General features: G+C 41.3%; 1 protein-coding gene across 1 annotated transcript in view; it reads left to right on the top strand.

Moving 5' to 3' along the window:
* The first annotated feature begins 962 nt into the window (after window positions 1-962).
* ZCCHC24 (zinc finger CCHC-type containing 24) overlaps window positions 963-25,136 on the top strand; it is a 123,789-nt gene continuing 99,615 nt past the window's right edge. The window contains exons 1-2 of the mRNA XM_042807606.1: window positions 963-1,510; window positions 18,633-18,833. Of these exons, the coding sequence (XP_042663540.1) occupies window positions 1,271-1,510; window positions 18,633-18,833 (441 nt within the window). The 5' untranslated portion in view covers window positions 963-1,270. The remainder of the gene's footprint in view (window positions 1,511-18,632; window positions 18,834-25,136) is intronic.

The following is a 25,136-nucleotide window of genomic DNA, read 5'->3' as shown; positions in this document are numbered from 1 at the left end:
CCCGGAAGTTTCTTTGCTTTTAATAAGAAAACTCCCAGTGTGATTGCTACGGTGTTTGTACGAAAGCGAGAAGTAGCTGCTCCACTCCACTCCGCTCATCGCAGGGAAGGCAGCGGGGAAGAGTTTATGAACTGTAATTACCATCTTACCCACGCAGGCTCCTTCTGAAAAGGAGAATCATTCATCATCCTGTTTTGTGCTACCGACTCCTTAAAAGGCCTACTCAGCTTTAAGTCCAGTGCACCCCAGGGCAGCCAGGCTCCCCAAGAGCCCGTGCCAGGGCTACCTCGATGGATTTCAAAGGGAGCATCGCGCCGCTCGCCTGCCTTATTTGGGAAACCCTAACTCTGCGAGGCTTGGCACAACCTCAGCGGCTGAGCAAACCTTCGTAAACCTGGAGCTCTAGACAGAGATTTAATGAGAAGGAACCGCACATTACGATGAGCTCCTAGCACCGGCGAGAAACAGAAATGAGGGTGAAAAGGGAGGGCGGGCTGACGAGGTACCGGGCGAAGCTTGCAGAGTCCAAAACCACGCCGAAACGGCCCAGCGAGGAGCCCTCCGAAGGGCTTTGCGCGCGTTTGGCGTAAAAATCTTCAGGAAGGAGGAAAAGGAAGGCCGGGGAGCAAGCGAGCCGCCGCAAACCAGGCGGGCGAGCCGCCAGCGGCCCGGGGACACCCGCGGCCGTGGGACCGCCGCCGCTACGCGCGCGCACACACACACGCGAGCCCCCCCCCAGCCACCGCCGCCCACTCCACGCACACGCAGCCGGGCAGGGCGGGGGGCGGAGCGGCGCCCGGACCCCCCCCCCGCCCCCAGCAGCGCGGCCGCCCCCCGCGGCGGGCGGGAGGCCTATGGGGGCGCGGCGCCGCGGCCGGAGCGCCGGCAGCCCCTCCCCGCCGCTGCCTGCGGGAGTGGGAATAAAGACAGATAGCGGGGCAGGCACCGGCCGGGCGGGGAGGGAGGGAGGGAGCGCGGAAAGTTTGCTGCGGAGTCCGCGGGCGGCGGCGGCGATGCCGATGCCCGTGCTGCGCGGAGCGCTGGGGCTGGGCGGGCGCCGCCGGCCTTAGGGGCAGCGAGAGCGGCGCGGGGCCCGGCAGCGGGGGCCCGGCAGCGAGCCCCCGGCCCGTCCTGTCCTCCCCTCCCCTCTCCTCCGGGCGGCGAGGAGGAAGCGCCCCGGGCAGGGACGGGAAAGCGGCGCCGGCCGGAGCGCGGGGAGGGGGAGCGGCACCGCGGGGACAGCCGCCGCCGGCAGAGCCCGGGGGGAAAGATGAGCTTGTTGTCAGCCATCGACACCAGCGCCGCGTCCGTCTACCAGCCCGCCCAGCTCCTCAACTGGGTCTATCTCTCGCTGCAAGACACGCACCAGGCCAGCGCCTTCGATGCCTTCAGACCCGAGCCCTCCTCGTCCCAGCACCCCGACCTCGGCTACACCAAGAGCACCCCGGAGCTGGGCTCCTCGCTCAGCTCCAGCTATCTCAACAGCTTCTTCCAGCTCCAGCGGAGCGAGGTGAGTCCGCGCCGCCGCCCGGAGCGCAGCCCCCGGCCCCCTCCGGGCCACAACCGCCATGATGCCTCGGCAGCCGCCCCGCGCCCCGGCACCGGGACCGGGACCGAGCCCGCAGGCGGGACGGGGCGGCCCCGCTCGCTCCTTCCCGCCCCGCCGGAGCGCGGCCCCCGCTCCCCCCGCCGCTCCCCCCGCTCCGGGGCCGGGGCGAGGCGCTGCCGCCGCATTGGCGAAGCCGCCCGCCGCCGCCGCCGCCTCCCGCCGCCCGTGTTGACAGTCGGGTAAATGGTTACACCGATTTCCCGGCCGGGACGGGGCCAGAGGTGCGGGGGGTGGGGGGCACGACGCACCAAAAAAGCAATGCAGCCGTAACAACGTGCAAAAACATACCCTCCCCTCCCCTCCCCGTGTGATTTTTTTTTTTTTTAGTTTTTTTTTTTTTTTTTTTTTTTTGAGTGGTACTTAAAAACCTTAATATATATAGTTTAGGAGAGATTAGAGGCCAGCATTACTTGAAAGGAAGAGACATAGAGGAACGTGACAAAAACAGAGTGAAAAAAAAAGTTTTGCGCACGTTTCATAACACAAGAAAGAGACTAAATGAAACCAAAGGGAAGGAAGCTAAAGGACTAGGGTATGCAAAGACAATTCACTGTGGAACTCCCTGTCACAGGAAGTTGTTGAGGTCAAGCACTTCTGCATTGGAGGGATTTCACGTGCGTGGAGATACGGCAAGGTGGCACCTTGCACGCCACAGCTCGCAGCCTCTCCAGAAAAGATCCAGCAACAGTTTGACGCCTTGCCATGGGGCTCTTGCCATGGGCGTTCAACAGTGGCTCCGTTTGACAAGGGTTAGTTGAGCTATGCATCTGACCTGCTGTGGCACTTCCCACAGAATGACATTTCAGAGTCCTCCCAGCCCCATTTACGTTAAACCTCTGCTTTAAAAAGTTTTCTCCATCAAAGTACGTATTTATGTTCTGTCAGCAAAGGTACGGGGTTGTTAATTAAAAACAAATCAAATTCCCCAACTGCTTTGGTGTTAGAGCTGTTTGCAGTTAAGAGCCAGAGTTTTATATACATGGGTTTTTTTTCCTTAATTAGAAAGTCTTTCTTCCTTAAGAATTTCACAGAGCACATCCAGTCTCAAAACAGACACTATTTTTGAAAGTATGTAGTTCAAAATCCATTCAGTCTGATCTACCCAGCCTTATTAAGCACAACATAACATACCCAGTTTAAAAATATACAGACTTAACAAGCACTTTGATTTTGCTAAAGGACCAACAAGCAGTGGAATTTAAACTTCCAGCTACCTACCTGTTGATTACTGATTATAGATATTTTTTTTGCCCCGTTCCACTTGACTTATAAGCTTTGTGGTGCCCAGGTAGCGATAAGATTCCAGGGGTCTGGCCTAGATGGACTCTCTCCAGACTAGGACTCCATTCAGGTCTGCATTTGTTCAAGTTGGGATGCATTCTGCTCACAGAGGGTCCTTTTTCTTCCTGGGAGAAAAAGGAAAACAAGTAAATGGAGGCTGCATCCAGGAAGCCTTTGAAATAGCCTCTGAGAAACAGTTTTCTTAAAAAAGTTCCCCCCAAGTTCATTTTCTGCTTCTACTATAGTGTTTGCAAGTTAAGGCTAATGCTTTTGTCACATACTCTCCCTTTACACTTGGCTCACATTTCTTAACAGTTTTTTTCCCCTCCAAACTGTTTTGTCCTTTCTTCTGGAAAAGCATTTCCCTGCTATGCCAGGCCTTCCCCAGGCTCCTGCTTCAGCCCTGGCTCCAAGCAGTCAGCCTTCCCCCTGGCTCTGCTGCTTTCGAATCCCAGCAGTCCCCTTAGCTGCATTTCTGTGCAGATTCCTGTCATCTGTCAGCTGTATGGATGCAACTTTATTCTGTTCTTTTTAACCTCACTACATGTTCCTGAGGCACAGGAGTGACAACAACTGAGAATGCCAGCTCTGTAGAAAGCCTAGAGCACTCACTGTTCAGGAAATAGGGAGCCAATTCATTCTATACAGATATTTTAATATTTTAAAAAGATCAAGCATGTTAGTTTGTTCCAGTTCATTTTCCAGCCTGTGACAACAATAGCATTGACTATGTGGCTGATAGAGACACTTCTATGTTTTCAATCTTGGCCTGAGCTATGTGTTAATACAGGGTAACCTGAAAAGAAGGAAGGGGGCACAGCTATCTCATACGGCCTGGGAATGTATCTGTCCTGCTGAACGTACCCCGAAGAAAGTAGGGAACCCTTTAGCTCCTCAGGCTAATGCTGTCTGCTTATTCAGCAGCTTTCATTTAAAGGATTAGGTGTTAGAGATACTGTTGCTCAAAAGAAGTTCTGTCAATATGTTAGGTGCTCCGTTCTTTCCAGAAACTGGAAACTAGACTGCTCTTCTGGCAGGAGTCACCCAAGAGTTTCCTACAATGTCATGCTCTTAATTCTTGAGATTCTAACATCTGTTTATTTGCAGATGCCATTGGGTATGCACTATGTATTTCAACTGCGTAAAATTATTTTGGGGAGCATTAGTACTGTAGGCTGCTTCTGCATCAAGTGGGCTTATGCTATCTTTGAAACAACACATAGCTTTCTACAGTTAAACTGTGGACTGTTTTCTACACAGTGCTTGCTTTCGTTGGCATTTTTTTTTTCCTCCCAGTTTTGTCCTGGATTGGCTTAGCCTGGAGCTGAGCTGTGACAATGATTGACACATAGCTGTACGCAATATTTGGAAAGTGACCTAATGGAGGGCCAAAATAGCAACAGATTGAGAAACCATAGGATCATAGAGTGCAAAATTGTCACGCGTCCTGTATGTTGCCTTGCAATTGAAAATTTCTGGAGGAGAATGCTTGGAATAAGAGACAGCACTTGTAAAAAGTTGCTCTTATACAGGGTTTGCAAGTAGTCTGCATGGCAGTGCCTGTGTATGTGACTTGCATGCTGACCAAAGGAACTGGACAGGAAAAAAAAAAAAGTGCCAGCACCCACAGAGTAGTCTTGCGCTTCACCAAGATTTCTGTCCTCCAGACTTTTTCCACTACAATGGACGCCTTCTAAATAAACATGATGAACACAGCTGTTTGGTGCATAAAAGCCCATTGTACCAGGAAAAAAAGCAATAATAAAGGTTTAAACAGTAAAGCGACAATGAGTGTTTTGTTCCATATGCAAGACTCATTTTGCAAAACAGACCTGCTTTAAATAAAACTTTACTGCAGCATTTATTGTCCTAGATATGAAACGAAAGCATGTTAGAACATTAAGATGCATTAAATTGGCTATTGAACTGAGCTCCACCCTCATTATAACACCATCCGTCAGAGCCAAGTATTTGAGGTTTTGTTGTGGGGCTGGTTACATGGGATTTAATGTGTTTGAGACACAGCCAGGTAACTGTGGCTTTGTGTCATTGAGTGGTATAATTGAGAAGCCTAGAGTAAGGGCCTGAGAGAGTCATATGGTATTTTTCTGTACTCACAGTAGGCATCCTACCAGATCAATGCTGACTTCGGTCAAGGAGACTCAGCAACCAGTAACTAGAAATTACCATATTATAATCCTTGAACTTGTTTCATTGAACGTAGAGTACTAATTCTGGTGCGAGCCAATATTTACACATAAGAAGGAACTTGTGTCCTAATGAATTCTTTGCCCATGTACAATACTCTGCGTGTCCTTCCAAGAGGGGAATTCCTTCCAGAAACCTCTATGGCAGCCACTTTCCCAACCTAAACCAGATCTTATTTAATCACAAATAACTGCATATACTAGATCAGAAAATAATCACTCTTTTCAGAAAGTGGTTCGTGTTTCTGACTCAGAGACTTCCAGATCCAATCCTTATAGGCGAGGCAGGAACTAATTGGGAATGAGAGAACATGAGCTACAGTAAAATGCAGATTACTCAGAAAGGAAAATTTGTGGAAATAAAGTTCAGACAATGCACTGTGGAAAATAATGTTCAAACCCCTATAAAACAGAAGCAGGTTTGCAGCACTGGGATAGATACTGTCTCAGGCAGCTTTCCAAAGAAGAAAAGTTTGTATGACAGTGACATTCACATAAAAACAACAACAACAAAAACCCATAAAACAGTGTCAAGAACAAAAAAGCATGGAAGGAAATTGGCATTTCTACAGAAAATATATTTTGTGTCAGACAAACTTGTTTTCCATCTGTCTCATGGAATTAGAGGAATACACACTAGCATGATACTTGATGAAGAAAGATCTGTTATTTAGCCTAGATTAGTTAATTTGAAGGATGATTATAAATTTAAAAAAAGGAAAAAAAAAAAACAAACAAAAACCAAACAAACCAAATCATGTTTCACCACTCACATAGTGTTAGAAGAATAGAGGGATTGCCACACAAGATGAGGCCACTGACCCAATAAAGTGTCATATCTTTGAGAAAAGGCATGATTAAAATATTTAACAGAGAGAACAAGACACCTTTTAAGACAACCAATGCAGTCCTAGAGCAAATACAGCAGAGATGCTGATTAGCAGAAATTGCCACATGCTCTAAAACATTTCTGATTCCCTTTGTTTTGTGTAACCTTGTTAGTTATTCTAACACAGAGCCTATTCCTGATCCACGGAGTGCTTAATGTGCTCAGAACTTCTTACTTCTCACTTGCAGACTAAACAATCACCGTATTATCTCCACTTACTTAAGCATAGTTATTGATGGAGTAGTTCAGTGTACAGGTTGCCTGCGGTACCTGAATGTATCCTCTAATAATAGTGATTAAGTGATTGATTTCCTCATCTTCATTTTTCTCACTGTTCTTCATGTAAGCTCTTCTGGAAATTTTGTTGAAAAGGCAATAGCTTGACAGTTCCTGTGTTGGAGGAACTTGTTCTCTTTGCCTCAGGATGATTGTACATTACAGTTATTTTGTGGCTACCTGAAGTGCCAATCAACTTCTTTCAAACCTTTTCTCAAGAAGTCAAATGTCAATTCTTGTGTTCATCCTGGTAAAAGATTCCAGGGAGCTGAATCTATGTTAGTCAGGAGACAATACGCTTTTGGGGATCTTGGTGGCATCAGCCTCCTCTGTCCTCCCACACAGCCAGATCTAGAGCCCTTTTGATGATGATGCCTTAGCACATGAAATGCAGTTTTCACAGCCCACTCTCTATTTTGGACTCAAAGTCTCAGATCCTATTACAGCTATTTGAGCTAACAGCTACCGAATTTCAATTTCCAGTTGGACGTGTGCTTTAAACTTCAGTTTAGGTCTAGAAGCATTCTTTTTTTGCTCCCTGTTCTTATTTCTGCAGAAGTGGTCTCCTGCTTTGCTACTTCTGTTTTTGGAAAACACTCTTTTTTTTTTGCCAGGGAAGAAAAAAAACATATGTGAATGCACTATAGGAAGTGGAGTCTGAAAATAAGATCTATATTTTGTATAAGAAGTGGAAAACTCAAGTTATCATACCAATTACACTCTTCCATTTGTATTCCCTAGGTATAGCTTCAGACTTCTCTCCAGAATTAAAATAAATAAATAGAGATATTTAAGTGTCCTCTACTGCATAGAGTAGATAATCTTCTTCTTATTCACACTGAGGCTGAATTACCTAATAACAATTTGATTGCAAAAGGGAATACACAAGAACCAGATTTGGTTCTTAAGGAAGTACTCTAAATAGAGTTATGTTGCTTTCACTCAGGCTTCCTTACCTGAGTAAGAACAGCAGAGAGCTACCAGAATTAAGAAGTGAAGGTGTGTTGAAGTTACTCCAACTACCAGTCTCTCTTTTGTTGCTTCATTATCTCCCTGGAGCAAATGCTGCTGTAGCTCTGCAGCACACCTGTGCTACATCTAGCTTTAACTAGTTCCAACATGATTTACAGCTGGGCTTTAGTTCATGGGGACAAAAGAATTATCCACCATAGTCTTCTGCAGCTACTTAGTATCACACCTAAGGCTGAACCCTGTTTGGAAAGCTGGCAAGAACTAGAATATTAATTGCTGAACTTAAATCAGAATCTTCCAGAAGAGAGATATGGGCTTTCTGCTGTACTATTGATTTCTTTTTGATAGGTGTGAAAAAAAAAAAAAAAAAGCAAGCAATAGAAGATAAACCAATTATATGTATTCCTCCTGATTAGCTGAAAATTACTGCCAACTCTTTCAAGTCAATTGGAACTTTGTATTTATGCAAACTCCTTGTTGAGAGGAGCAATGGCATTCACTTCCTGTCTCACAAATACATCCATGTCTTGGAAAACTTACCAGGCAATATATAGAAAAAAGAAACAACCAACCTATAAGTAGAGGTCAAAGCATGCAGAATTCTTATCACAATTCTATTTTATACTGACAGCTTTCAGTTACAGTTATTTTATATGCTTACCAGTGTCTTCCATCCCAAGGATGGGGTGGTGTAACTGTGTCTTGGGTAATGATTTTTCACCTCTTCCTCTTTTGCTCTGCAGGCACAGACTCGATTATTCAGAATAGAAAAGTTCTCCAATGAACTGCACAAATGATCAGACAATCAAGTGTGACTTGAACCAATATATTAATTGGTGAAGTGTATGAAATACCAAAAAGTGTACAAAACTGCCTTTATCCAAAAGAAAATCCCCCTTCAATCCCCCTTTTCTTCCACCCCTCCCCCTTTTTTGTTGTTGTTTTTGGGGGGGATTTTGTGGAGTTGTACAAGATAGATAACAAATAACTTTTATCAATGGCCTGTTACTCTGGTAACAGAACAGAAGATCGCATTATTGGCAGTCACTAGGTGAGGCTTAATGCAAAGGAAAGTTTTCTAGTTCAGCTTAAGTGTGCCATAAAAGGACTCTGACATCTGATTTAAGTGATATTTAAATCTAAGACCAGAGGATCTTTTCCATGCTACTTTAAGAAGCATGAAAAACAATAACACAGTGCAGTTGCAGAAAGGTACAAGCACAGATATTACAAAGCTAAATCATACAATACTGATAATATGTACTTGCATAGAAACAAAAGCAAATGTGTTCTGTTATCTAAACTAGATGCATACATATAAATGTTGCCTAGAAAGTGATACTGGGTGTCACCTTAAAGCTTCTGAATAGTTTTATGAAATGTAACAGTTCATATTTGTACCTCTCCTCAATTTCTTTTTCCCAGGAAAACTGCCAGCAGCTTGATGCCCATTTTGCCACTCCCCTGAATTGCCTTTCTTTCTCTTTTAGAAATCCACAATGAAATGATAAAATTAAATAGGGAAGAATATAAGTCTTTCCTTTGTGGCAGTTTACTTAGGTTCTCTCTGGGTTCCAGAGAAGTTATAAAGGATTAAAGGAACCAATTAAGTTTTACAAAGCTGTTCAAATCTTACAGTAATGTTGACATAATTCAGACAGACAGTATTTCATAAGTGTCACAACTTAGATCACTTCTTTTTTTTCCCCGCAGGTTGGTTTTTATTCTCAGAAATGTTACAAACAATCTGTGATCTACTAAAAGTAGAGCCTGAAATTATAGACAGATTCACTTGAGGAAAGCAGAATAAATGCAGGGTTATGAGGCCTGGGCTTTGTCTGTGTCCCTCATTGTCTAGCCAGGCCAGCGCAGCTGTTGGGAATTTTGGTGGTTTTTAAGTTTTAACATATCACAAGCTTAGCCCATTACTTTCTGTCATGTGTTTTGGTGTAAGCAAATACAAGCCCAATGCTTTGACTAAGAGGAATTTTAAGGAGCATCTTGGTAGGCCCTTTTTCTTAGCTCTTTCAACTGTTGCTGATAGGAGAGCTGCTGCATGGTCTTCCAAACCTGCATTTTAGGAAATACATTGTGTGTTTCTACAGATTTAGTTTGAAGATAAGCAAATACCCTCATGGTCTGGGACTTCTGCTCTCCTATCCAAAGCAGAAATACATTCCTGCTGTATTAAACGACCACCAACACCTACTCCCTGCTCACGGCAGGATTTGATGTCTCTTTTGAATGAACACAAGTGCAATACCCTAGAAGGATCGCAGGAATCTGGAAATCTATATTTACATCTCATCCAGCTAACTGCCAACCAAGCAAACATTTTAAAGGGATCATCTTGCTCCCATAGGTTTCTGTTGCCAGCCTAGGGGTTCCAGGTTTCTAAATTTGGTTGCAATTGTAGCAGGGGAGTCGGAGCCTATATTTCTTCACACTAATCCAGCCTGCTAGGCGACTATTTGTGTGTAATCATTAAGGTCGTGGATACCTGTGGTTGAATGGAAAGCAAAGGAACTATTGTACAGCATTGCAACCTGAAAATGGGGGATTAGTCAGAGCTCTTAAGAGGGTTTGAGCATCAGTGGTCCTTGAAATACAGAGGTGTTCTTATAACTACCTTTCTCCAACATACATTACAACTGAGATTAATAGAGTAATATGTTCATTCCTCTAACAGACCAAACCTGGAAAAAAAAAATCCCTACGTCTACTTGGAAATCAGATTACACAACTGTTATTTTATAATTTATCTGAAGCAGATTGTTATGTTTGAGGTGTACTTGCTGAGATTCCACTTCAAGCTATGCTGTATCACAACTGATTAAGAGGGTGGCTTTAAATGTAGATAAAACTATCTTAAAGCTGGAGTCACAAAATTAAATTCCAGCCTGTCATTTAGAACATGGAAATAATTTATTTTCCTCGCTATATTCAATTTAATAAAAGTTTTTGTCTTCCCATGAGTGCAGGAACTGAGGCCCTGAGCGCATTGCAAGGGGCCCGTTCTGGGCAAGATGATGTATTGTTTCTACCTCTGACAGCGACCTTAGCTTTGCCTCTTTTAAACTTTGGCAGCCATTGCAGAGGTTTCTGTGCCAAGAAGGCATTACTGAATGTAAATGATATAAACAAAACTGTCTCAGACTTAAAGTTCTATTTAACCCAAAATGGACATTTCTTAGCAAAACCTTTCATCATGCAAGAGCTACACAGGAGGTAAATGCTTTCCTAAGTGTGTCTTGAACAGGCACATATCTATTTCTGGGTGTTATTTTTCTTATGTTTGGAGTGTCAAAAGACCCACCAAATGAGAGGAAACCCGACTCTTGTTTTTCAAACTGCAGGTCAGATTGAGACAAGATTTCCTGCAGGAAACAGAGATGTTAACAGAAAGTGCAGGGGTCAAAACATGTCCATCCGTTTCTCCCCTCACTTCATGCTATACAACCTTCATAACCTCCTCCTCATCCAAGAACCCTGTCCCAACAAAATAGGCTTGTTTTTTGACAACATAAGGAGGAGGCAGTGGGATTGAGGTGCCTGGCAGAGGGTCAGGGAGGTTGGCAGTCTGCAGCCCCGGGGAGACTCAGCTGCAGGCAGTCTAGGGACAGGCCGAGAAATGAAAGCTCCTGTGGGGATGTGTTAAAGTAATTTGCAACGTGAATGGTCTCCGTTGTCCCTAGTATAGTGCTCGTGTGTTAGAGCTTCTCTTTAACGTAAGTGGGCAGTTGTTTAGCATTCAGTGGATGAAAAGGATCCCTGCAGAGCTTGGTGCAAGATTTAGAAAGTTCCTCCAAGACTGTGCACCTCTGACCAGAGGAAATCTATCCTCTCCTTTCCCACCTTTCCACATCTGCTATTAAAGGCTTTTTGTGAGGTCTCCATACATTGTGTAAAATTAGTGTCCTCACTGACATCCACAGAAAACCTTTCCCTGAAGCTGAAATAAGGAGGATCATAGTACTAGCAGAGAGCTAAAAGGCCTACCTGAGATTTAGTAAGCCTGGAGATGGTGACTGAGAAACTTTTTAACTCTCAGTGGTTTGTTACTTCTCTACTGCTGTATAGTAGATGGGGAGCAGCACTTTTTTAATATCTCAAGGTCTGTGCAACTCACTGAAAGCTTTGGATCATAATGTTAAAGATCAGTGGATTTAAAGCAAGGTAAGATGGTGGCATACACTGCTCTTCAACCTTGCCACGAGCTGGAGGTACACCAGTCGTGCACAGAGTGATATGTTGCACCCACTTGCTGTTTTGCAGAGTCTCAGCAGTGATGAGCAGTTACAACCTGAGAAACCACAACCAGCAGAGCTGTCAGTTCTGGAATAACTGGATTAGACAAATCTATCCATTGGATTAAAGATTCATTGCCCTACCACTGACTCACTTCACAACTACTGGCAAGTCATGCCACTTTCATAGTTGTCTCCTTAAGATACTGTTTCTGTAAAAGGAAAGTCCTAGTGCCTTCTATCTGAAAACATTTAGAAGTAGGCATTAGTGTTAGCAGTTTAGTATAAGCACGTGTTTATCTAAAACACCCTACAGAAGGATGAATTAAGGTATAATTGACTAATCTAACTAGCCAGGAATGTATTAATTAAGGTTTACTTGTCTAACCTACATTAATCTGTGTTTTTAGATGAGGAGCTTGAGTAATTCACATTTTACTAAAGTCTGCCGAAAGACCAGATTTTTTGACAGCCAACCTAAATATTGACTTCAGAAGGAAACAGAAGCCCAGGTCTTTTTTAATTCCTCCAGGCAAACATTTTCTTTACTGAGTGATGAGATTTGCTTGCAGTTGTCCAATGTTAAGATGTTACTGAGTAAATTTTTAAACTGTTTTCTGTAAAACTATCTATAATTTATCAGAGGAGCTAAAGCAGACATAACCCCTACAGGAGCAGTTTTTGAAGTTTTCCAGTTCAGCCTTGGTAATTAAACTTCTATATTTCTTCTGGCTCAAATTAATACAACTAAATTTATAACAGTATTTTCATTTAATCCCTCTATTTTCAGAAGGCTCTTGGGTTGGCTATAAACGTTGAATCTGTATTGGACGTTTTCTTTGGGGACAAAAACAGGGAACTGTTTTGACCACTTACAAAGAGCTGAAGCATAGAAAAGTCACAGATTTGAAGTGCTTTTCATACATGATCATCTTCAGGTGCAACTTGTACTTCAACACATGTTGCATGGCCCCACAGATATATCCCTTGTCAGAAGCAAGCCTTGGGGTACTAGCGGAGAAGACAGATATAGGCCCTCAGGTTAAGTTTTGTATATTAGCACATACAAGCCACTGAATAACTGTTTGGGTAGCTTCAGGTTTTCCTCTCTGACATGAAAATAGCAACTGAGTGAGGGCAATGACTCGTCTGTCCTACTGTTTTATCCATGACAGAGCACAGGGATGTACTTAGTTCCTATCTTCATGAAAATCCAAGCTGATAACTTAAGCAACTTTTGACATTTTGTTACAGGGCTAATAATTAGCATGGCTAGTCTGGTTACCATCATACGTGCTTCACAGACTGTAGAAGGTTTATAATTTATGGTATATGAAAAACCTTACTTTTTCCACATGGATGACAGGGCAAGCCAACTCCTTTTTCCAACAAACTTCAAACAGCCATGGTGCCTGCTGACTTAAACTTAAATCTGGAAGTTAAGACTGCCTTACTTTTGTTTACTTTATTAGGTTGGCAACATACTAAAGCAAAAATAAGTCAAACATTCTTTGCTCATTGCTTTTCAATTACAGACTATTTCATGCAGTGGAAAAATTGATGACAGGACTACATTATAGGAATACTGAAATGCTACAGGACCTCACTTCAGTATGTGCAATTAAACAATCACAGAGAGAACCACTAGCGCAAATCATACTAACTTATAGCTTGAGCAGGTTCTTTCACAAATCCTTTAGAGATACTTTTAAACAGCTGTAAACAGAGAAGAATTTTTTAGTATTGGACTGTTGTGGGTTTTTTTGCCCACTGGATTTCAGGTGGAACAGTCACAATAATGGTGCCACATCCAAAGGAAATTATCCTGCTAAGGTGGAGTAGTCACCTCTGCCAACTTCAATGTTAACTCCCTTAACTAGCAGGAACCAAGAAGGACATATGTGACTAAGGATACTATGCACAGAATCCAACTGTTTGGGAGCATTATATGGCCTCTCCTATCCGGTTTTAGCTGTTGCACTTGAACAGCAAGTGACTTCAAAAAGGTCAAGAAGCTGCATTTTCTTCATGCTCATTTGGCCATTTCAAGTATTTCTTTCCTCCATTTTAACTAGTATGTAGGGGTACTAGTGCAGGGTTTGTGGTTTTGTGTTTGCTTCTTTTTTGGGGGGGGAGGGAAGGGGTGGAAGTTGTTTTCTACAGTATAGTTTTTAAAATAAAAAAACCCCAAACAACCCCAAGGTCACCAAACAAATGTACTGGTCAGATGCAGCCTATCAACCACTTCAACCAGCACAAGTCCCTCTAGCTTCAGGTTATAGGTAGATCTGTATCCCTTAATTGTTGCATTAAGGGCCCAGCAGCCACAAACTGAATTTTCCAGATATGCCTCTGCATTTCCAGTCCCGTGCCTAAAAGCTTTGCTTCTTAACTCCTGTAAATCCTAATAACAAGGTGCCATTCCTACATAAACATGTTGCTATTGTTTATTAATATTAACTATTCTGAAAGATATGTTTACCTATCACCTTTGGTCAGAATTAAATGTCTTGGAAAGTAAGACTTGCCACCTATTTGTTCAAATATTTAATTCTTTCCTGCGAGGGTGGTGAGGCGCTGGCACAGCTTGCCCAGAGAAGCTGTGGCTGCCCCCTCCCTGGAAGGGTTCAAGGCCAGGTTGGACGGGGCTTTGAGGAACCTGGTCTGGTGGAAGGTGTCCCTGCCCATGGCAGGGGGGCTGGAACTAGATGGTCTTTAAGGTCCCTTCCAAAACCATTCTGTGATATTCCTAACAGTACCATTGTCTTTATTTTCAACATTATACCATTGCTAAAAAAAGAAGATGAAGAGATAAATTCTGTTTCAGTGTTTTGTTGTCTAACCTCTTGTCACATCAATCCCAAAACTGTCTCTGAAAGGCAGGGACCAGCCAGGGGAATCAAGCATTTACCATATCATTCACTTCACTAGGAATTTCTTAGAGGTGAGTTAGATGCTGGAACTCTTGAGTCACTCACATGTTACCAGTTGGAAATCAGAGTAAGGAAGCTAGAAAAGACAAGAGCTGCCTCTTTCACAAAGGAATACACTGCAGTTTTACAGATTACATGCTCTTTAACTGGAAACATTTAGCAAACAAATAACACAGGAAACCTTACTTCCCAACACCACCAACAGATAAAGTTTAAAAACCTCCTAAGTAGAAAGGTTACCTTTGGAAAGCCGACGTCAGATTTTCAGTTTGGTTCACATTCAGCTAAGTTAACAAGTTTCATCAGAATTAAAAACAAACAAACAAACAAACTTACATTATCAGCTCAAACTTCCCACCAAGCCAGTTTCTAAGTTTTACCCTCAGGTCCCCATCCTCCCAGTACAGCAAGATAAGGAAATCCTGAATTCATTGCAGCTGGCCTGATGAGCCTTGTAATTAGGACATGCAGTGTGGTCTTTTGGCTTCTAGAGAACACTAACCCTTTCACTGCCAAATCCTTTCAGTCCTGTTACAGCTCAAAATGAGGCTCCATTTGAAAGGTACTATTTGTTGTCTGCTTTTTAAAGAAAGAGGTTGGCTTTGCTGGTGGCACAGTGTGAACACAAAGCAGTCATTGCTTTTGGTGGAATTCATCAGAGCTCGTCTCCCTGCCACCTCCCAGATGTGTACCAATACACTTGAGACCAGAATTAGTCAGAATGCATTTCTCTCTTCCTCTTTATTTACCTTTCTACTGTTATCTGTCTGAGACCATCAGCATTTTCCTTGTCACTCTGATCATGCCCTGGACATTCCCTTTGAGTGTGAAGCTAATTCAAAATTTTTGTCCAAAACGCTTCTTAAAAATCTCCTTTGCAGCAATGCAAACACTTTGTAAGGGCTGAATTGCCGATTTGCTCAATTAAGTTCCCCAGACAATAAAATCACCCTGCTTAATGTATCTAAGCAATATTAATTCACCCCTTGTTTTTTACAAAATCAAAATGGACTAAATCACCATTTGCTTTCTCCACATTCATTATGAGTTCCTGAGCTTTCACTATTTGATTCCAGGGGCCAGGATGAATTTTCCCACCACCACCCTTATTATATAACTTGTTTTTTTGGAATGGCTTTTTTCCTCATCTCCTTCTGAAGAACTGGAGATTTCCACAGCTAGCAACAGGATGTAGCGCTGTTTGTGCTGGTGCTCTTTATAGCATCTTTCAAGTGCCAGATTGATGTGTTTTTCACATTGACTCAGAGTTAAACTGATTTAAGACCATTTTCCAGGTCACATTGGTGGGAACTGCTGAAGTGGTTTGCCTGACTCTATATCAGGAGGGATGGGCTGCATCTTGGAATAGTCTAAAAATTTTCCTTAATGAATTAATTGTTCTTGGAAGCACCAGTGACATTGGCAACATCCATCTCCTTTACTGTCATCTTCTGGGATGTTATATTTGTGTCTTTTCCTTTTTTAACATCAGGCCTCAAGATGATTATAGGGAAGTGTTTCAAGGTAGCATGTGTAGACTGGATGTTTTGGTATGTCCAGCTTTGGCACAGATCGCACAAATGCCCTGTCAGCTGAACCAGGTGGCCACTTTCAGAGCCATGTGTCATGCTTCAGCCACAGAGCTGTTGGTGGCTGATAAGATTATGATTTAGTGTCAGTACAGCCTGTAGTCTGATGGGATCCTGGCCTTCAACAAGGTTTCTGGCTGCCATGGTTGAAACAAAGAAAACTTTGTAAAGGTTTGCTGACAGAGTGGTCAAAACTGTGGTCATTGCAACCCTTAAGTTTCTCTATTGACCTGAAACTTCATGCTGGTGGAGGAGTGAACTAATACCTAGTCATAGTGCCCAATTGCTCCCTTGTAATGGGGGTAATAGGTCAATGTAAAGGATCTATAGAAAAGAAGATAGTCACCACTGCGAGCCGTATGTCCAATTTAAAGGCCATTGAAGGCAGCAGGTAGGTATGCTTCGTTCTGTCACTGGTGTGGTCATGGGGGCAGAAATAACAGCCTCCTGATGAGCAGGAGTTATATATTCTACATCCCCAGAGGATGTTCCAGATTTCAGTAATGGGCAAAGAATTTAGGATTTCACACATTCTGTGTGTCTATACATCTACCCTTCTATAAAAATCAGATAATAAGGAATTTGCGAAGTTACTGATGGGGGTAATGCATGTGAAGTACTTTAAGAATCTCTTGGCAAGAAGGGCTCTTAAAAAGAATGGTTTTGTATTATTCCAAGTGTACATAAGAGAAAGTGGCTCCTGGGGAGACAAGAACTTCTTGAAGACCCTTAATTAATACTATTTTGGCATCCATAACACTTCCCCTTCCTTTTAACAATTTGATGCCAAGAATTCCTCATTCCAGTAGTGTCCAATAAATCCTAGAAAATAAATTCCAGTGACCGTTGGAGGTATCTTTGGTTGCCTGATGGCTAAAGCATCTAAAACCTTTTTGTTAGTATTTGAACTAGCTTTTCTTTTTGAAACATATGGGTTTAACCCCTGAAACAAAGTGGCCGATTCTCCTCTCAGCAGCCAGAACATTTTGCACCAGCACAGAACTATGCTGTGCTGAGGGTAAAATGATGGGCTCTTCAGTGCCAGGACATGTGTAATGTCTGCCATGAGACCAGACTCTAGTCTGTGGCCCTTTGAATTGATCCTGCTGCTGTGCACCAGTTTCAGCTTTGTAAGAGTGGACCTCAGCACATTGTGTTTGACTACAGCGAGGGTGCGTGAAGCAGATTATCTGTACGGTGGTGGCCTGCCACTTAGGCTGAATTTTTATTCGCAGTATACGCCTTCTGCAGTGGGATGAGATTCACTGATACCTGGGACTTGTCCAGGTAATTGTGCCCAGAGCTTCAATATGATTCTTTCGGTATGTGACTGTCACCCAGAAAATGCACTCACTGTACGGACATCCTGAATGTTTGAGATCTCTGAGATAAATGTGATTCCATTTCAGATTTACTTCTCAAAGTCTCTAAATGAATTTCAATGCATGCTTTCCATGTACATATAACATATATAAACATGAAAACATATATGACATAAAAAGATTCCACTGAAATATTTGGATTTAACAGCACTGAAAAACAAGGTCTCCACAGAGGCACAGATTGGATGTCTTCTTACCTCACTTTCCCATAAGCCAGCAGTAATTCTCTGATGCCAGGAGAATTACATGAACACATTAACATAGCATTACTGTAGGGTATATCAGACCTAACATAGAAACACCCTGTGAAATATGTCTCATCAATTCAGGGTGGAGAGGACTGTCAATAATTGGTCCTGTTTCTACAGTGATTCATTACCATGTTGGGTTTTTATGTTTTTGTTTTGTTTTGTTTTGTTTTGTTGGTTGGTTGTTTTTTTAAGTTATTTAAACTTTTTAAACTCCTACTACACAGTTTCTTTGGAGCCTTAACACACTGCGAATGAATCCTTGTTATCTCCATTAGGGAGATTAGCTATTTAGGTGATTATGGGTTTCCTGCTGTTCTAAAACAACTGAATGGCAGATTAGGAGCTCCTGATTTTGATTTGCAGATTGAGAGAATGAAGATCCTATTGAGGTGAAGTACAAAAACTAGGTGTTTACTGTTTATCAGGAAATGTTTAAATCACAGCAGGTTTCCTCTTAGAAAATCCAAGACAGATGTAGATCTGAATGTTTCTTGTTATTGTTTGAAGATGGGACTCTGTGTTCACTGTCTCATTAACCAGATTGGAAATTACAAATTACTTTATATTTTTCCTCGTGTTCTTTTCCTTTCCCTGAATTCAGTATTGTTTGTATAAGTAGGTTTGGACCCAAAAACATTCCCTTTTATGGGTTGTTCTTTCAGCTTTTTGCCTGCATATTCTAACTGTACCATGAATGTGGTATGAACAAACACAAGAAAGCAATCTTTCCTTAGTAGAAGGGTTGGGCTAAGTGAACCATAGCAAGCTCAGTCGTTTTCTCAGCAGTGGGGTGACCAGCTCCATTGCACTGCCTTCGTGAAACCTCTTTATTAATTGCTCTCCTCAAAGATGCAGCAATGTTCTTAATAAAACAAACAAACAAACAAACCCAAAACATTTTTTCCTGCTATTTTTATCGTCCCCCTACTCTGATCGGTCTCAGAACAGTCCTTAATACAGTAGTGTTCCATGTGACTCTTTTCTTTTCTTTTGCAGGCTCTGAGCAGCAGTCTGTACAAGAGTGCATCACCTTATGGCTCTCTCAATAACATTGTGGATGGGTTAAGCTCCCTCACTGAGCATTTCTCTGACCTATCCCTTTCTTCAGAAGCCAGAAAACCCAGCAAGAGGCCACCTCCTAATTACCTGTGCCACCTCTGCTTTAACAAGGGACACTACATCAAAGACTGCCCACAGGTAAGAAATATACAATATTCTGGAAAAGTATTTGTGAAAATGTTCCCCATTCCTTGATTTAATAACACAAAATTTGACTGAAATACTTCTTTAGAGTGAGTAACATTGAAGAAATATCTTGAAAGTACCAAGCTAGCCATGTATTTTTTTAATTTATCCTTTATCACAATGCCAATGGAAAAAAATATGCTACTTCATTTCTCTGATAAGCATTACAAAAGATACTAATCTAGGCACATGAATAAGTAGATTCTGGAAACCTTAAAAATGGCTACATGTAATTTTCTATCACAGAGATTGTGTAAAATACATTTTCAAGCAGTGCACAGTTTGGCAATGGCGCTTAATAAAAATATAACAAGTTACATATGATAAAGGAGAAGTGTTACCCTGGGTGAGAACTTTGAATCAGTGTTGCAGTAACACAAGCTCCAAGTATATCTGTCTTTTGTATCGTAGAAGAGGTTTGCTATACTTGGCAAGATGTGATGGTTTTGGACTCCTAGTACTTTTTTGTAGAGGCAGAGCTGGCAATATTTATTTTCTTAGAAAAGAGGTATAAACCAGTGTGCACTAAAACCACTCACCAATCGGCAGGTTTTTTTCCTGAGGCTCCAAGGCACAGTGTGCGAGGTTTCTCCATCCTCTCAAGTTTCAGCTGGATGCAGTCGTGTTGCTGGCTTAGACTTTCACAGCTCCAACAATATTCTATATAGTCCCAAGGAAATTAAAGTGCTGCCAATATTCTAGATATACAGATGTGGACGTTACCGGCATCCGCTTCACTACAGTTTTAACCTCCTACCCTCTTAATGTGTGACTTTCAGCAGAATTAATCTGCATAAAATTAACTACAGTTAATTCGCAGTTAAGGATGTTAGACGTATATAAGCCAAAACACGGGCAGAAAAGCATCTGCCATATTTGCAAAGTCAGCATGAAATCAAGTCTAATGTCAGATGAGCTTTAACTGAGTGTTTTCCTCCTGCTGTTATGTGTAGACTATACTGTTTTCTTCATGGGCTTTAGCTGTATATCTTTCATTAATTCTAACGAAAGCTGTGGAATCAAAGTACGTATGCAGTCTTGGGTGTGGCACTTGAAAACATTTATACTTTATATTATTTCAATATAGGTTAAGGCAGTTTTCTTTAGGAAAAAAAACTATGAAATTTTCTTTGCTAGGTGATCAAAAATACTCTGATCTGTATACTTCTGTGTTTAATGTACCTAGTTTAGTATGTTACCACAAAACACAGAGACAGGACCATACATTACTTAACCAGGGGATTAACACTACAACTACTAAATATGCAGCAGAGTGAAAGAGTGCTAAGATGGGGGAGATGGCTGTGCTGTGCTGCGTAAGAAACCAAATGAATGCAATGGGTCTCTTGATGATCAATATGTGCAAGCTGCAGCTCGCACAGATGGTCCCTAGTGAATGTGTCAGTGTTGGAGCAGGAATGCATTGTTTATTTCATGGGTATTTTTACAGTTTGAGGCACTAGGGATTAAGGAGCAGTTAATGTAAATTGAAGACATACCCATAGAAATCCAGGAGATGCAAACAAATTAAGGGTCCTGTAGGAAGATTAATTCACTTATATTGCACATCCAATGTAATTTTTTTTAAGATTTCACTAGTAATGTCTTTAATTTCTCTGTGAACCAGGAAATTGAAAGACTTCCTACAGAGTGTACTCTGTGGCTGGCCTGTGAGCTAGTGAGTAATGAGTGAAGGAACACTGGACTGGGAGGCATCTGCTTGCTCACTGCACGTGGTCTTCTACAGTTACAGGCAGCCATATCATACAGCCCCTTTGGAAAACTGATCAAGTTTTAGCTGGGAAGTATTTCAGTATTTTGCCCTCTCTACTGCTGATGTGAGAAGTTGTACCAGAACCTCAGTTCTCTCCTAATTAGAAATCTCCCAGTTTCCAGCATAAGTGTAACTCATGGCCACTTTAAAGTCATTTGTTCTCCTGCCAACATTGTCCTCTACTGAAATAGCTCTTCTCCCTCCCTGGTGTTTATCTCAGGATGTATTAATAGACTGCAATCATATCCTCTCTCAGCATTCATTCTGTAGGACTAACTGAGCCAGGTTTTCTTGGTCTCCTCGCAAAAAGTAGATGGACTCTATATTCCCCAATCCTTCTCATGGCTGTCCTCTTGTGCTTTTCATCTCCTTGTGCACGCATGACCACCTGGGCGTATGGCATCCGAGAACAGATCTCATCAGTGCCTTTTGCTGTGTCTGCACGTGTCTCTTTCTATAGATCAAAGTTTATGTTACTTAAGGAACAGGTGATATGAAATGAGTTCTTAAAGCAAGTGTTTTATGGTCTAGTCAGTATGTAAGAGATTCTTTGAAAAAGAGCAGACAAGCATTCACATAAACTTGACCACTTCCCTTCTGTTCTCTAAATTTGAGGACAGATCTACAGGGGATGACCCTGTGTGCATAAGTTATGTTCAGAATATTGAAAACATTGTGCACAAGAAGAGAGCACCAAGGGCAGGATCGGGCCTTTGCAGAAAGACCCAGTTTGTTATCACTGCTTTTGATGATAACCGATTTCTTAATTTGTACATTATATGCACTACTTAATAGCTTAGATTTTGATGCTTAGTTTTGCAAGTGCTGTCAAAAATGAAAGTTGTTTTCCAAATCCTACCAAAAAAGGCCTGTAGTCATGCATTTTTAAAGTATTTAAATTTGGATAGAGAAAAGAGATAAACTAATCTGATTTGGACAAGATGCCTATCAGTAAATCATACAGTATTTTTATTTTCTTTTTATGTAACTGCCTAATAAGAAACAGATTTTGAAATGGGGTGTTTTATGGAGTTTTTCCTGCATAACAAATAAATTGTGTAACAACTTTGAGACTTTATATCCTCCATTAATTCTGCTTGTTATAAACACTGTAAGGGCAACTTTTTCTGTTTCTGTAAAAGTTGATGGTATACCATACTGATGAAAATACATATATATGTTCAGATTTATATCTTAAGTGATGATCACATTCCAGGATATTAATTAATTATAAACTAAAAAAGGCCAGCTTTAGTATTTGAGTACCTCAGATATCTGCAGTTTGTCCAATATCCTGACCAAAATTATCTGTTTGGAAATTGAAGTGGGATTTAGCAAACTTCTATTATTGCAGTACATAGTTTGTGTGATCTATAGTGATAGAAAGTGTATTTTCTGTTTTAGAAACTACCAGAAATAAAAGCAATGTTGTGACTGCAATTCATCATTTCCAATTTGCCTACATTTGCAAAAACTTTGTTGCAGTTATTATGTCTATAAAAAACACAGAGCTTTTTATCTTTAGTATCATATTTATAGCGTACCTACATTTTCTCTGAACTAATTCTTGAGTTTCAGTGGCTTAGATGATAATATCTTACTCATACTTCTCTGATGTTCTTTCACATACAGAGCTCTCACTGACTTGAATGAACTGAAAAATGTCTAGAGAATAACAGTTAAAAGCAGTGCTCTTACACTTAATATAGTGATGTTCTGAAATTATCATTGACAGTGCTATCAAATATACAAAATATTTCTCTTTAAATAGCAAGGAAGAGTGAGGAATGAGAGTACCTCTCTGGTTTAATAGGGGTTAGTTGCATGATTTATAAATATATATGTATATAGATTTTTCAAAATTTTGTTTACTTATGTACTTGAAGGTACTGTGCCAGTGTACATCTTACATATACATGATAACCATGGGTTTTCTTTCCCTTGCCAGGACAAATAACTGTGAGCTCTAGGCCAATAACAGTTAAGATATATGATTCTTTATGACATTTATTTATCTAACAGATATAGAAACTCGTAGAAGACCTTTTAAAAAATGTTACATTGTCTCTTTTCACCCATTATCACTGTAGTCTATATTTTTAAATCCTACAAAATATAAACAGTGGGATTGTTTGTACTATGCATGGCCTATACAACATGAATCTTGCTCCTTTACAGTATAGGAATGTTATTGACATTACTACCTTTCCGTGATGTCATCGCCCTAAACTCAGACCTATCATAGAGTTTTAATATTCAGGAAGTACAGATAATGGGGGTATGGTATTAGATACAGTATATGTGGACATTTATAAATAAAACACCTAGTTCAGGTTATAAGAAGTTGCTGAGTGGTTGAACCTTTGCCATGGTTCAAAATCTTCTTTGGAAAGGAAATATATTGACACAGATCCTAGACCTCATTTATTGCATATGGCATTCCTCTTGTTAATTTGGGCAGTAATGGATTAACAGCAAAGGCAGCAACAAAGTTTGCACTTGTAGAGGTCCAAGCTCAGAGCTCCAGCAAAGCATCTCTGTATTCAGAGTTTCCAAACTGCTCTATCTTGTGTTTCTGCCAACCACCAGTTCCATCTACTGGTGTCCCTGTCCTAACTTTATTCAAGTGCTGTCAAATCCTTTTGTGAAAATATGTGCAGGCCTAGTCACTCAAAAAATACATGGCTCCAGCCATGTATTTCTGAACACTAAACAAGAACACTGCTCTGATCCCTGTGCCAGTGCCAAGCTCTCTGAAAAAATCTTCCTGACAATTCCTGTAAATTTCTACACGGGCAAGGAACACTCACATCATGGAGACTTAGTGGCAAAAAAAACCCCACCCAATCAACCAACGGACAAATATCACTGTTCTGCAGTCAAATTCTTGCTGCACTGCAACTCTTTAGTCCAGTTCCTGGGAGGTACAGAACTGTTGCACAGCGTATTTCCCAATTTTACAGTATACTCATAGAGGAAAATGCATGTGCATGCTCACAGAAGTACAGACATACTACCACAGATGTACACATAATGGGAAACAATATTAGCCTCATTTTGCACTGCATTTTTAAATCTGTGAATGAAATGTATGGCGTGGTCTGTATTAATGAGGCCGACAGTGGGAATCTTTCCATGGCCAATAGTGATCTGTGAAGCAGACCTTTAGTTAGACTAAAGTACCTTGACAAGACATATTCAAGTCAATGGGAGCAATAGGTAATTACTGTGGCTGCTTGAGTTTGCATAGATTTGCTTTTGTGGTTTCATGCAGGATGTGGAAGAAATCAGTGTCAAGCTGAGTTTAGTTCTTTCTTCTTAGTCCATAGCTTGGTCTGCCAGATCATGCTGCCCTGAAGCTGTCCCTCCCTGTGGTCAGATGTAGTGGATCTCTGGCAGTAGAGTTGGCTCAGCAGGCAACTGTTTGGCTGCAAGATTGCAGTGACTCCTATGCCTGAAACATTAATCTGATTTGTCTTGTGCCTTATGGTTGTGCAAGGATCTCAAATGTCTGCAATATTGAAAGGGCCCACGTTTGTGCTTTCTTCAGGTACCAAAGGCTGGCTAAGATGGTAATGAAGAACAAGCTGCCACCTTTACAAAGATAGAACGATCTTACTTTTCTGTTTTGTAACTTGGAGATCTTATTTTTTTAAAAAAAGCAAAACAAACAAAACCATCTTAAAGTCTATTTTTCTTTTTAAGTGGAAGATGATGTTTCAGAGACCTCTGAAATTAAAAGAGATCGTAGACTTTGAAAAATCTTAAAATTCACTCAGAAAATAATAATTTTTGACAGTTGCTACATTTTACCGTAGTCTTTTGGATATTGGGTGATGACTTCCAAATAAACACATCTTTTCTTCATTGATCTGAGTGAAATATCAGTATCGTTATTCAGTTATAGAATGAGGGGTCAACTTCCCAAGTCTCTCAGGAATCTGAAACCCTGTATGGCTCAATTTTACAGGTTCCACCATAGTTTTTGATCGGAGTATACTTGCTAGCACTTGATGTGGTACTGTATGGGTCTCTCCTGTTTATGCTTCAATTCTGTTGGCTTAGAGAGTTATTATGGGCCTGACAGTGGAATCCCTGGTATGAATAAAGCAGTATTTGAATCACCAAAATTAGTATTCCTCTTATAAAGGTAAAGATGAAAATATGGGATACATAATAAAAGGAAATGACAGCTAATCTCATCTCTGATGCAGTAGCACTGATTTTAGTAAGACCAGCACTGAGAGAAAACCTGTATTGCAGGGAGGAAAACGCTGTTAATCTCTGCTATATGTAATTGTTTTCAAACTGCATGCGGCACTCCAGGAAACAAATTTATATATATACAGCCCCTTGGTTCTCTAGCTTTGAAATACATTTTGATACATTAACCCATTTGGTATAGTGTATATTTCTTCACCTAAATATATCTCTATAAGAAACTGTAATTCTTTGGTGTTTGTTCTGTAAATACCTATGCA

The sequence above is a fragment of the Tyto alba genome, unplaced genomic scaffold (assembly GCF_018691265.1).
Source record: "Tyto alba isolate M040663 unplaced genomic scaffold, T.alba_DEE_v4.0 Super-Scaffold_1, whole genome shotgun sequence".
NCBI lineage: Eukaryota > Metazoa > Chordata > Aves > Strigiformes > Tytonidae > Tyto > Tyto alba.
Note: the sequence above shows the minus strand (reverse complement) of the source record. Positions and strands in the feature narration are given on the sequence as shown.